The sequence below is a fragment of the Chaetodon trifascialis genome, chromosome 15 (genome assembly GCF_039877785.1).
Source record: "Chaetodon trifascialis isolate fChaTrf1 chromosome 15, fChaTrf1.hap1, whole genome shotgun sequence".
In the NCBI taxonomy this organism is placed as follows: domain Eukaryota; kingdom Metazoa; phylum Chordata; class Actinopteri; order Chaetodontiformes; family Chaetodontidae; genus Chaetodon; species Chaetodon trifascialis.
Genome location: NC_092070.1, coordinates 25,666,469 through 25,677,595, shown reverse-complemented (window position 1 = coordinate 25,677,595; position 11,127 = coordinate 25,666,469). Strand labels below are relative to the sequence as shown.

General features: G+C 51.6%; 1 protein-coding gene and 1 long non-coding RNA gene across 4 annotated transcripts in view; one reads left to right on the top strand and one right to left on the bottom strand.

Moving 5' to 3' along the window:
- nr1d1 (nuclear receptor subfamily 1, group d, member 1) overlaps positions 1-8,957 on the bottom strand; it is a 9,781-nt gene extending 824 nt beyond the window's left edge. The window contains exons 1-8 of the mRNA XM_070980750.1: positions 8,860-8,957; positions 4,085-4,354; positions 3,754-3,842; positions 3,379-3,523; positions 2,118-2,836; positions 1,600-1,785; positions 1,266-1,476; positions 1-765 (exon numbers count right to left, since the gene is read on the bottom strand). The exon at positions 1-765 is cut by the window's left edge and continues 824 nt beyond it. Of these exons, the coding sequence (XP_070836851.1) occupies positions 551-765; positions 1,266-1,476; positions 1,600-1,785; positions 2,118-2,836; positions 3,379-3,523; positions 3,754-3,842; positions 4,085-4,354; positions 8,860-8,932 (1,908 nt within the window). The 5' untranslated portion in view covers positions 8,933-8,957 and the 3' untranslated portion in view covers positions 1-550. The remainder of the gene's footprint in view (positions 766-1,265; positions 1,477-1,599; positions 1,786-2,117; positions 2,837-3,378; positions 3,524-3,753; positions 3,843-4,084; positions 4,355-8,859) is intronic.
- LOC139343242 (uncharacterized) lies at positions 6,678-11,112 on the top strand. 3 transcript variants are annotated; one of them, XR_011603094.1, is made up of 4 exons: positions 6,678-7,426; positions 7,694-9,432; positions 9,667-9,843; positions 10,179-11,112. It is a non-coding gene; the product is annotated as an uncharacterized lncRNA (long non-coding RNA). The 3 variants fall into 3 exon arrangements; XR_011603095.1 differs by having other exon boundaries at positions 6,688-7,547; XR_011603093.1 differs by having other exon boundaries at positions 6,678-9,432.
- The last annotated feature ends 15 nt before the right edge of the window (positions 11,113-11,127 follow it).

Here is an 11,127-nt window from a genome sequence, read left to right as displayed (position 1 = left end):
GCCCGTCCTGCAGTCAGCTGGTTTCGTCGACAGTCGCTCAAACCTGACCTTAAAAACTCCTTCATTACTGAAGTAGCTCTGATGCTAACAGACGCAGTTAAAACCACAGTGTCTCCTTTTTACTTTACTCTGAAAGTCGGGTTGTTAGATGATGGAATTTTTCTGTTTTGGTGGAACCTGGCTAACAGTTTCCCCCTGCTTCCAGTCGTTGTGCTAAGCTAAGCTAAACACCCTCATTCACCTTTGGGCAAAACAAGCTATTAAGCAATCTCGGACCGCTCCTTGAACTTGGCCCATCAGTATGTAATTTGCAAGCTACAGACTCTTATTTTGGCGGAGAGCTGAGTGCTGAGCAGTTCGGGTGACATCATCGCCGCCTCAGTCTTTACGATGCAATGACGTCAGGGATGATGATGATGTCAAAAGCTGATGTCACGGCCAAAGAGAGCACCACATTATGTTTATCATCATTAGCGACCACAGGAAGTGACACTGATCTGAGTGAACAGGCAGCGAGGTGATGTCATCAGTGACATCAGCTGTGAGGTCATCACGCGTCGATGCGGAAGGACAGCAGCTTCTCAGAGTGCATGTTGTTGAGCGTTCGCAGGTCGGGCAGCTTCAGCAGCAGTTTGGTGAAGCGTGGCGAGTCTGCGTTGTGGTGGTTGTTACCGGGAGGCGACTTGCTGACCAGCGAGCGCAGAGCTCTGATCAGGTTCTCCTGCAGGTGCTCCACCGACGCCACGTTCTCAATACCGGAGCGATCTGAGGAGGAAGAGGAGGAGAACCGTTGGTGGACATGCAGAGAAGTAATGGAGGGAAACAGATTAATTTCCTGGACAGATTAATAAAACTTCTGTGATTTGACCAAAGCAGAACAGTAACTCCATGTCAGGGAGGACCAGGCCTTTATTTGAACAGGCCTGCATTAGAGAGAGACCTTCCTCTCTAATTCCCTCTGTTCGCCAAGGAACACCAACTCACCTCTTCTGACGGTCACCTGCTCAAAGTTAAACTGTCCAATTAACAATAATGTAGTGAATCTTTCACAGTGGAGATAAAGTTCTTAACTAGAGTATCAGAGAACGGATGCTTGCTGTGTGGGACTGTGGCAAAATCCAGATTTGGCTGACTGTAAATCTACATCAGTTATCTCTTAACGGTTCATGTGCTGTGATGGAGCAGAAACAACAGCTTAGCAAAGGTAACTAAAAGAGGCGGGACTTCATCACTGATCGACACCCCCATTATCCCTCCAGCCTCACCTGCGGACACCAGCACCACGGCGGTGAACAGTCCCAGCTCCTGGGCGTTGAGCTCCAGCGCAGCCAGTTTGTGGCTGAAGTCAAACATGGCTCCCAGCAGCCCGCTCATTCCCATCGCCCTCAGCTCCTCCAGGCTGTAGGTGGCACCAGAGATGAAGGTCACCGTCTGTTCCTTCACGTTGAACAAGGATGCGAAGCGCACCATCAGCACCTGGATGAAGAAAGAAGCTGTTGAAGCTATTGTCCCGGCACAGCTCCACCTCCTTCACTCTGACTGTTTTACTAACAGACCAAAGTCGTGGACGGTGTTCGTGTGATGCTACACCCATCTTACCTCAAAGGTGCCGGCCTTGAGCAGGGTGACCTGGTCATTCTGGGACAGAGAACTGAATCCTGGGATATGTTTGGCAAACTCCACCACCTCCCTCACAGCGGGGGTGAAGGACTGAGAGAAGTCCTCCCAGATCTCCTGAGGGGTCTTTGAGGGGTCGGCTTGAGGCTGCATGTTCATCGGACAGGCCTGAGAGACAAGAGGGATCCATCAGTTCACCTGCACGCCAACTGTCCAATCACAGCTTAGCAACAGTAATGACTGACAGCAGGTCCACATGTTAGCATTAGCCACAGTCTGTTAGCATGATATCATGTATGTAGTATGCAGAAATTAGTTTAATCAGCGTCCCTGTGTTTTTCATGTGGTTACGTGCTGAATATACGTCATCACTTTCCCTCTTTCACTATAAAACATTCGCTGAGGTGATTAGCTAGCGTAGCTTAGCCCATCCTTTGGGGCACACTGACCAGCTCACATGGGGTGCTAGCAGGGCTAAAGCTCTGTTTATTGGTTCCTACCAGCACGATCCCCATGCAGTTCTTCTTTGGACAGTTCTGCCCCTGGGTCACATGATCACTGAGCCCATCTCCTCCAATCAGGTTACTGTTGTGCAGGCTCCGCCTCCTGTTTCCAGGGCGATAATGTGTGAGGTTTTGACTGTTGTCTGGCAGCAGGTGGCACCCCGTCGCGAGGTTGTTGTTATGGTGATAGATGGTATTGAGGCCGTTGGCGTGGTAACCGTTGGGGCAGCGGTTGGGCCCCCAGTGCTCCGCCTCCCCGTTGTGGTGGGCGTGGTTATTCTGCTGCTGAGGCAGCGTGTGCAGATTGGCCAGCTTGTCGTGGGCGTACAGGAAGGTCTCACGGTGAGCGCGTGTGATGGTGCTGATGGTGGAGTCCAATCCGGGGCTGGGGGGGGGGGAGGGGCTCTGACAGGGGGAAGGAGGAAGAGGAAGAGGAGGGGGCGAGGAGGAGGAGGCCGGGGCCAGAGGGGAGGGTGAGGAGGGGGCAAGTGGCAGGACTGAAGGCTGGGGTTGGGGGGCGATGGTCACCCCTGGGCAAGGAGAGGAGGAGGAGGAGGAGGAGGAGGAGGAGGAGGAGGAGGAGGAGGAGGAGGAGGAGAGGCTGGCGAGCTGGAAGTCAGTCTGCAGCTGGTTGTTCACCATGTTGTTCATGGCGCTCTGCATCTCAGCCAACATCCTTTGCTTCTCACGCTTTGGGATCCGACCGAAACGCACCGCTGTGGACCGAGGAGGAGGAGGAGGAGGAGGAGGCAGAGGAGCAGGAGAAAGAGGAGAAGGAGGAAGAGGAGGAGGAGGGGGAGGAGAAGGAGGAAGAGGAGGAGGAGGAGGAGGATAAGATCAGATCAGATCATAGATGGAATCACAACTGCATGTTAACCCAGACAGGTGCAGACAGACAGACAGACGGACGGACGGACGGACAGACGGACGGACGGACGGATGGACAGACAGACAGGTCACAGACAGACGGACGGACAGACAGACAGGTCACAGACAGACAGGTCACAGACAGACAGGCAGACGGACGGACGGACAGACAGACAGACAGGTCACAGACAGACAGACAGACAGGTCACAGACAGACAGACAGACAGGTCACAGACAGACAGACAGACGGACAGACAGACAGACAGGTCACAGACAGACAGACAGACAGGTCACAGACAGACAGACAGGTCACAGACAGACAGGCAGACAGACAGACAGGTCGGTGACAGACAGACAGACAGGTCACAGACAGACAGACAGGCAGGCTCACCGTCGCGGCTCATGCCCACAGACAGACACTTCTTGAAGCGACACTGCTGGCAGCGGTTCCTGTTGATCCTCATGATGGTGCAGCTCTCGTTCTTCAGACACTTCTTGTACTGGATGTTCTGCTGGATGCTGCGGCGGAAGAAGCCCTGCAGGACCACAGACGGTCAGCGGCTGGTTTGACTGCGCGTGGACACCTTCAGCACACTGACGAGTCTCCAGCAGGTGGACCAACATCTCCAGACACCAACCACCGCAATATTGATAACTAAACGGCTAGCTCACAAGCTAGCTTCCACTTCTAACAATATCTGAGCAGGTGTGTGTGTGTGTGTGTGTGTGTGTGTGTGTGTGTGTGTGTGTGAGATGAATGTCTCACCTTGCAGCCTTCACAGGCATGAACCCCATAGTGGAAACCTGAAGCTACGTCACCACAGACTTTACACAGCAGCACCATGCCGTTCAGCTCTGAAAGACACACACACGCACACGCGCACACACACACACACACACACACACACACAGACACACACACACACACACACACACACCATTGAGTGAAACTGTTTTGAAGTCTTTTCTTTCTGATCATTTGTCTGATTCATTGATCTAGAGAAAAAGTAGGGGATGAAGGTGAAGAACACGATTTCACTTGAAATCTGCTCAAACTGTAATGATCAGTGACACTGGTTTAACTGGCAGCTTCTTACTGGTCAGACTGGCCACAGACTTGCTGGGCGACGCCCTCACAGAACCTCCGTCGTCTCGGCCTCGAGGTGAACCTCCCGCCGAGGAGGAGGCCGAGGAGGAGCCGTCCTCTCCTGCGGAGCCGGAGCTGGAGCTGCTGCTGAGGAAGGAGGGCGTTGAGAAGGAGGAGGAGGTGAAGCAGGGCTGCGAGTTGGAGTTCTCGCTGTACATGGAGACCGGACTGGTCCTGGCAGGAGAGCCTCCACATGAGCCCACGTAGGAGATCACACCTCCTGCAGAGAGGGAGGACAGAGGTCAGTGATGAAGATGATGATGACGATGATGACCCAGTCTGGCAGCCATGTTGAACTGCTGTCAGTGTGTGAATGTTGACCTGATGGTGGCACTGCAGGAAACCTGAAAGGTTTCACAGCTCATGTTTCAGTCTGTCCACCTGTCTGTCCACCTGTCTGTCTGTTTGTCCATCTGTCTGTCTGCCTGTCTGTCTGCCTGTCTGTTTGTCCATCTGTCTGTCTGCCTGTCTGTCTGCCTGTGTCCACCTGTCTGTCTCGTTCAGTCTGACCTAACATGGAGATGAGGTAGAGAGACAAGCAGCTGCTCTGAGATCAGTTTAATGACCTCACCCTGCCAGACATGAGGGGGCGGAGCCATGTGTGTGTCTGTGTGTGGGGGGGGGGCGCGCAATATTTACACATAGGAGAAGTGTTTTCCTGTAACCATGGTAACATGGGGTGGTTCTCTAGTAAAGTCGAAAACAAGCCGACTTTCTAGGAATTGTGGGAACAGAGAGAGGAGGGGGAGGAGGGGGAGGAGGGATCAGCTGACTCCTCCATGAAAAGAGATTTGAAAGAAGATTTTAATGACGTCATGTTTCCCAGCCGGTCAATAAAGTTTGAGCCTGTAGATGAGTGAAGAGCAGAGAAGCTAAAAGCTGCTAAAAGCTGCAGTTCCTCAAACGGCCACTGGAGGCCCCATAGACCCCCACATTAAAGTGTCAGACATGTTTTCATCCTGGTCTAAACAGTTGATTTCTCCATTGAAGTCAAGCTTAAGCTTAGTTTAACGCTCTGATCATGACGAGCGATGGCGAGCAGAGCTCCGCCCATGCTCCGCCCACTCAGGTCTGGATGAGCCAGGTGTTTGGTGGAGTCACTAAGGGCGGCGTCACGGCATCCGAATGACTTCTACGTGTTCACGCCTGACTCAGCGGGACAGGTGCGATGATGCACAGACAGACGGAGCCGCCGCAGGTGACGGGACGGCGGTCACGTGACGGAGACATGTTGCTACAGCTACACCTGCTGCATGTGTTTAAGGTGCATGTGTGAACGAAGCTCTGAACCGTCAGCCTGCAGCAGACCATGTTCACCACCTGACAGGCTGCACGTGACCGCCGGACGGCAGGTGAGACACAGAGACAGAGACATGGAGAGAGAGAGAGACACAGAGACAGAGAGACACAGAGAGAGAGAGACACACAGAGAGAGAGAGACAGAGAGAGACAGAGAGAGAGACACACACAGAGAGACACAGAGACAGAGAGAGACACGCAGAGAGAGAGAGACACACAGAGAGAGACAGAGACACAGAGAGAGAGACAGAGAGACATGGAGAGAGACACACACAAAAGTATAAAAGTATAGAAAATGTGCTGTAGTGAGTGTTTGTGGCAGCAAGATGGTGTGTGTGTGTGTGTGTGTGTGTGTGTGTGTGTGTGTGTGTGTGTGTGTGTGTGTGTGTGTGTGTGTGTGTTAGTCTGTGTGATCTGCAGTGTGTGTTCATGGTGATGAAGGAATGTGTGTGATGCTCATTGATGAGGACTGCTAGCAGTTAGCAGTTAGCATTCAGTGCTACTTGAGTCTGATGAGACAGAAACAGACAGAAATGAGCATAAAGGAAGTTTAAAGGTTAATGTTGACAGTTTGACATCAGCGTCTTCATCAGCGTCTTCATCAATGTCTTCATCAGCGTCTTCATCAGCGTCTTCATCAATGTCTTCATCAGCGTCTTCATCAGCGTCTTCATCAATGTCTTCATCAGCGTCTACATAGGCTGATGAAGACCAGTCATACTATCACTGAAGCTCCAGAAGCGTCCTCAAAGGACAAAAAGAGTAGGACAGGAATATGATAAAACGTCTCAGATCACAGTTCTGAGATCAGATCTGAGGAGCGTCTCCTCTGCTGCTGTCAGTGATGCACCTCCTCCTCCCCCTGCGGGGGGGGGGGGCACGGGCTCGTGTGCCGTCACGCCCCTCAGCCACGTGCCTCCTCCTCACAGCAGACTGTGCAACGGGACTGGCTCCAGTCAGGCCCGCCCCCACACACACACAGGCTCACACACACACAGGCTCACACACACACACACATACACAGACACGCAGGCACACACACATACATACACACACATACACACAGGCTCACACACACACAGGCTCACACACACACACACATACACAGACACACAGGCACACACACATACATACACACACATACACACAGGCACACACACACACACGCACACACACACATACACACGCACACACACACACACACACACACACTGCTCTGCTGCTGCTCTCAGGTTCCCTCCATTGATCTCACACACGCGCACACACACTCAGGCTGGACTGGTATGCTTGTGAGGACCCTCAGTGACTCTGGCCCCTAAACATGAATTCCATGAACAGATTTCGGGACAACGACAAACACGACACAAACGACAGTAAAGAGACACGACGTCTCCAGCAGCTCCAGGACTCCAGGGACAACGAAGACACACAAGATTCTGTCTGAGCGTGTCCACATCTGAGCCGAGCTGCTGATCGCGGGCTCTGATGATCATCTGGTCCGTCCAGTTTGACGTCTGCTTCACAATCAGTAAACTAAACTGGTCTTCTGGACGTCCAAAGTGGTCAAATGAGACGGGCCGGGCTGCAGCTAGCCGTTAGCATGCTAACATCAGGAGTGTTTGTCTTACAGTGATCGTTTCAGGCTGCGAGGAGACGGCCGCGTCTGATTGGAGGGTTCTCCTCCGCGCCAACAAACATGGACGCCAACAGCAGCTTGTTTCTGTTTGTGCTGAGAAGAAGAGTCTGGAGAGGTCCTGGATCCAGGCCTGAAGGACTGGATTCTACAGAGGGAACTGGATCTGAACTTCAGTCCCAGATCCCAAACAGGTTTCAAAAAACCTTCAGAAGAAAGACGACAGGAACTGGATCTGAAGACCTCAGAGTCTTCAGACCATCAGCACCAGCTGAGCCAGACCAGAACAGACCAGAACAGACCTCATCCAGCTGAGCCAGACCAGAACAGACCTGGTCCCATCAGTCACAGATGTTTCATGTGAGTCATGCTCTGATCCTTTAAACACATGATGACCATGATGAACACAGAGTTTGCTGTCACCATGGTAACCAGAGGAAGAGGAGGCGGTCGTCCACTTTCTGGGGGGGGTATTGATCATGTATGTGTTTGTTCACTGGTAAAATTCACGTGATCACAGCTGCGTTTCTAACAGTGTGAACGTGTGAATATCCAACATGAACATGTGATGTCATGTTCGCACCTTCACACAGGTGAGTTACAGTTTTGTTCTTGTCAAACGTGCAGGACAGTCAGCAGCAGAGAGGAGACTGACACCCGATCAGATGGGGGGGGAGGAGGAGGAGGAGGAGGAGGAGGAGGAGGAGGAGGAGAATTACGCAATGGGCTCAGCCTGAGCGGCAGCCAATCACAGCGCGCCGAGCTCCGTGAAAACAAAGCGCACATGGCCCGGTGAGCCGGTCCATGTGCACCGGCAACGGCCGCCGCGCCGGAGGGGGACGCGCACACGCATGCGCCCATACACACACGCACACACGCACGTCTGACACCGAGCGACCCAGCGACCGACCGCTGTCATCATGACCCAGTTCCTCGAAACACAACCGGAATCACGGTGACGGTCCCCGTGATGATCCGCCTCAGACCTGCAGACATGTGCCCGGGTCAGCCCGCGTGAAGCTGCAGGTTTGTGTTCTCTACGTGACTGTAAAACCGTCAAACTGACTTCCTGTCGCACCTTTATACTTTTTACACTTGGTGAGCTCGAGCTCGTCCTTCTTGACGAGGACTAAAACGCATGAATGAGCGTCAAACGCGCCGCGTCCACCGCAAGCGCAGAAACAGCGTCATTCAACGCAGTTGGGTCATTCACAGCTTCCTGTTTGAGCTTTGCGCTCAGATCAAACAGATCGATTGATGGATTGATTGATTGTACTCTCCTCCGTGTTTAGACTTACCTGTTATGCTTGACATATCAGCACAGTGTCTGATGCGCAGGTCTGATTCCAGACGCACCATCGGCGCGTGAAGAGCTTTTATTTCGTGCTTGTTTCAGAGTTTAGTCTGCGCGCTCTTGCCGCACGGTGTTTCCCTGTTCGCTTAACCCGACGGCGCGGTGAAGCGTCACATTTACTCCTAACTGTACTGATTACATTTGCAGAGTTTGTCATTTTGGTCCTCGAGCCAAATCTGAGTCACTATCATACATCAGACGCAGGTGCGTTTTGACGCGCGGCGTTTCGTTCACACCTTACATAAAATCTGACATAAAAACAAACACGGAGCGGAGAGGTGACAGGTGAAGCGGCAGGTGTGCAATGAAACTCAGTGATGATCTCCACACAGACAGTTCGGCTCTCTCTAAACTCCAGCGCACCGCGGACACGACGCGCGCGCCGCATCTGCATTGACGGGAGGAAAGGTAAGGAGGACGCGTGAGGATTGTTGTTTACCTGTATTGTTGTTGTTGTTGTTGTTGTTGTTGCTGCTGCTGCTGTTGTTTGTGTCCATGGCAGTCGTCGTCATCCTGAACTCTCAGAGCCAGCACGAGGGAGTTTTTAACAAATCCTGGATATTTTCCGCTCCGCCGCCCGCATCTCAAAGCAGGAGCTGCAGCAGGAGTTAAAAACGCAGAAGAAGATGAAGAAGCTGATGAAGAAGAAGAGTCTCTCCTGTGGTTCTACTCCATTATTCGACTTTCCGCTGCTCTTCACACTGACTTCAGCACAGTGATGTCTGTCGACCACACGAGGATCCTGTCATTAGCTGCACGCGCTTCTCTCGCTCTCTTCTATGTTTTTTTCAAACAGGGCGCGCGCGCAGCAAGCAGGCTGCCGGCGGATGATGATGCTCCCGCACGCGGCAGAAAACGGGACCATGTGACCGCGGGGAGAGCCTCGTGCCCCAGTGACACACTTTCCCGCCCCTCCTCTCTCTTCTGTGGAGTACAGACCTGTTTAAATCCCTGAGCACGTGGAGCAGCCCGCTGCTCTGCACAGAGGGATTGTGGGATGTGTAGGCTGGAGGTGAGTGACTTCTGTATGCATCATCACTGAGGTGAGGGCAGAAACAGGCATCCAGCTGACACAGGTGAGACAGGTGAGCATAAACAAGCAGGACTAAATCTGATCTGAGCTCTGATTTATTGATCGAGTCAAAGACGGTCAGTCATGGTTCTGCGCTGAAATCAGTCTTTTCATCGCTGGCTGATCCGCAGGAAGTCGCTCATGTTGTTTTTATCTGTCATTGGCTCCTGATAGATTTCAAATTAAAAGCCTTAGACAGTCTGGCTCCTGAATCCAGTTCTGACCTGTGGACCTGGTCTGTGACTTCTGGACCATGAGGGTCTGTGGATGGAGGCCTGCTGGATCCTCCCGGCTCACGGTTTGTGACTGAGGCGGATCCGGTTTCTGCTCTCAGAGCCTCTGTAGACCTCTGTGAGTCCTAAGTTTCAATCTCATCTTCAGACTTTTCTCTTTGTCAAAGCTTTAGTTTGCCGTGTTTCGCTTTATTTCACCGTCTTCACGTCCTCTGCTCACGTCTTCCTCCCTCTTATCAGTATGAACACACTCCTGTAGGTGTGCATGAAAGTGACCATCATACATGTGTGTCTGTATACTCTATACGTGTTCTGTAGACTGTAAACAAATACTGAGTGGGTAATGTAATCGATTACTCGGTATGCATGGAGTGTGTGCTCATGATAAAGTGTGTGTGTGAAGCTGTCGAACAGACACTGACTGATCCTGTGTCTGTTGGTTTTGGTGTACAGAGCTCTGGAGCGCCCCCTGGAGGTGAGAAGAGGAGGTGATGTTCTGCAGTGAAGCTCCCTGACTCTGGAGCTGGATCCGTCCTGAATGGAGGACAGGTGGACGCCACTTAAGGACAAGTTTGAAATCAGGAAGGACTCAAACACCACTGAAGAACATCAGTTCCAAGCCTGGACTGAAAACAGTGCAGGAGCAGCGTAGACCTGGACCAGCTGTTGGACGCTCACCTCAGGTCTCTGTACTGGTTTTGTTAGATCTCAGTGCTGCATTCGACACCATTGACCATCACTTCCTGTTACAGAGACTGGAACACTTCATTTGCATTAAAGGAACTGCACCAAGCTGGTTTATGTCGTATTTATCAGATTGATTTCAGTTTGTTCTTGTCACTGATGGTTCCTGTGTTGACACTGAGGCCAGTCGTGGAGCTCCACAGGGTTCTGTGTTTGGACCCTTTGTGTTCACCCTTTAGCTGCTTCCTTTAGGGAACATTATCAGGAAACACTCCATCAACTTTCACTGCAATGCAGATGATACCCAGATATATTTATCAATGAGACCAATCAGTTAACTAAAGTTTGAGCGTGTCTTAAGGACATAAAGCCCTGGATGACCTTTGACCTTCTGCTGTTAAACTGAAGTTCTAGTTATTGTCTCTAAACACTGTAGAAACTCAGCATGTGATGACAGAGCTGCTCTGACCTCCAGCACCACTGTAAGGAACCTGAATTATCTCTGATCAGGACATGTCCTTTTACTCTGTCTCTGTTATTTTCAGACGATATGATTCATCAGACTGTCCCGGACCTAAAACTAAACAGGAACAGTCATTCAGCTGTTTCAGTAACATGACCTGTTGAGAAGTTTCTGGAATCCCACCCACTCTTTCTGTGATCTGTGTTGGGAGTTAAATCCCTGTTTCTATTTATTATGATATATATAGAATACTTT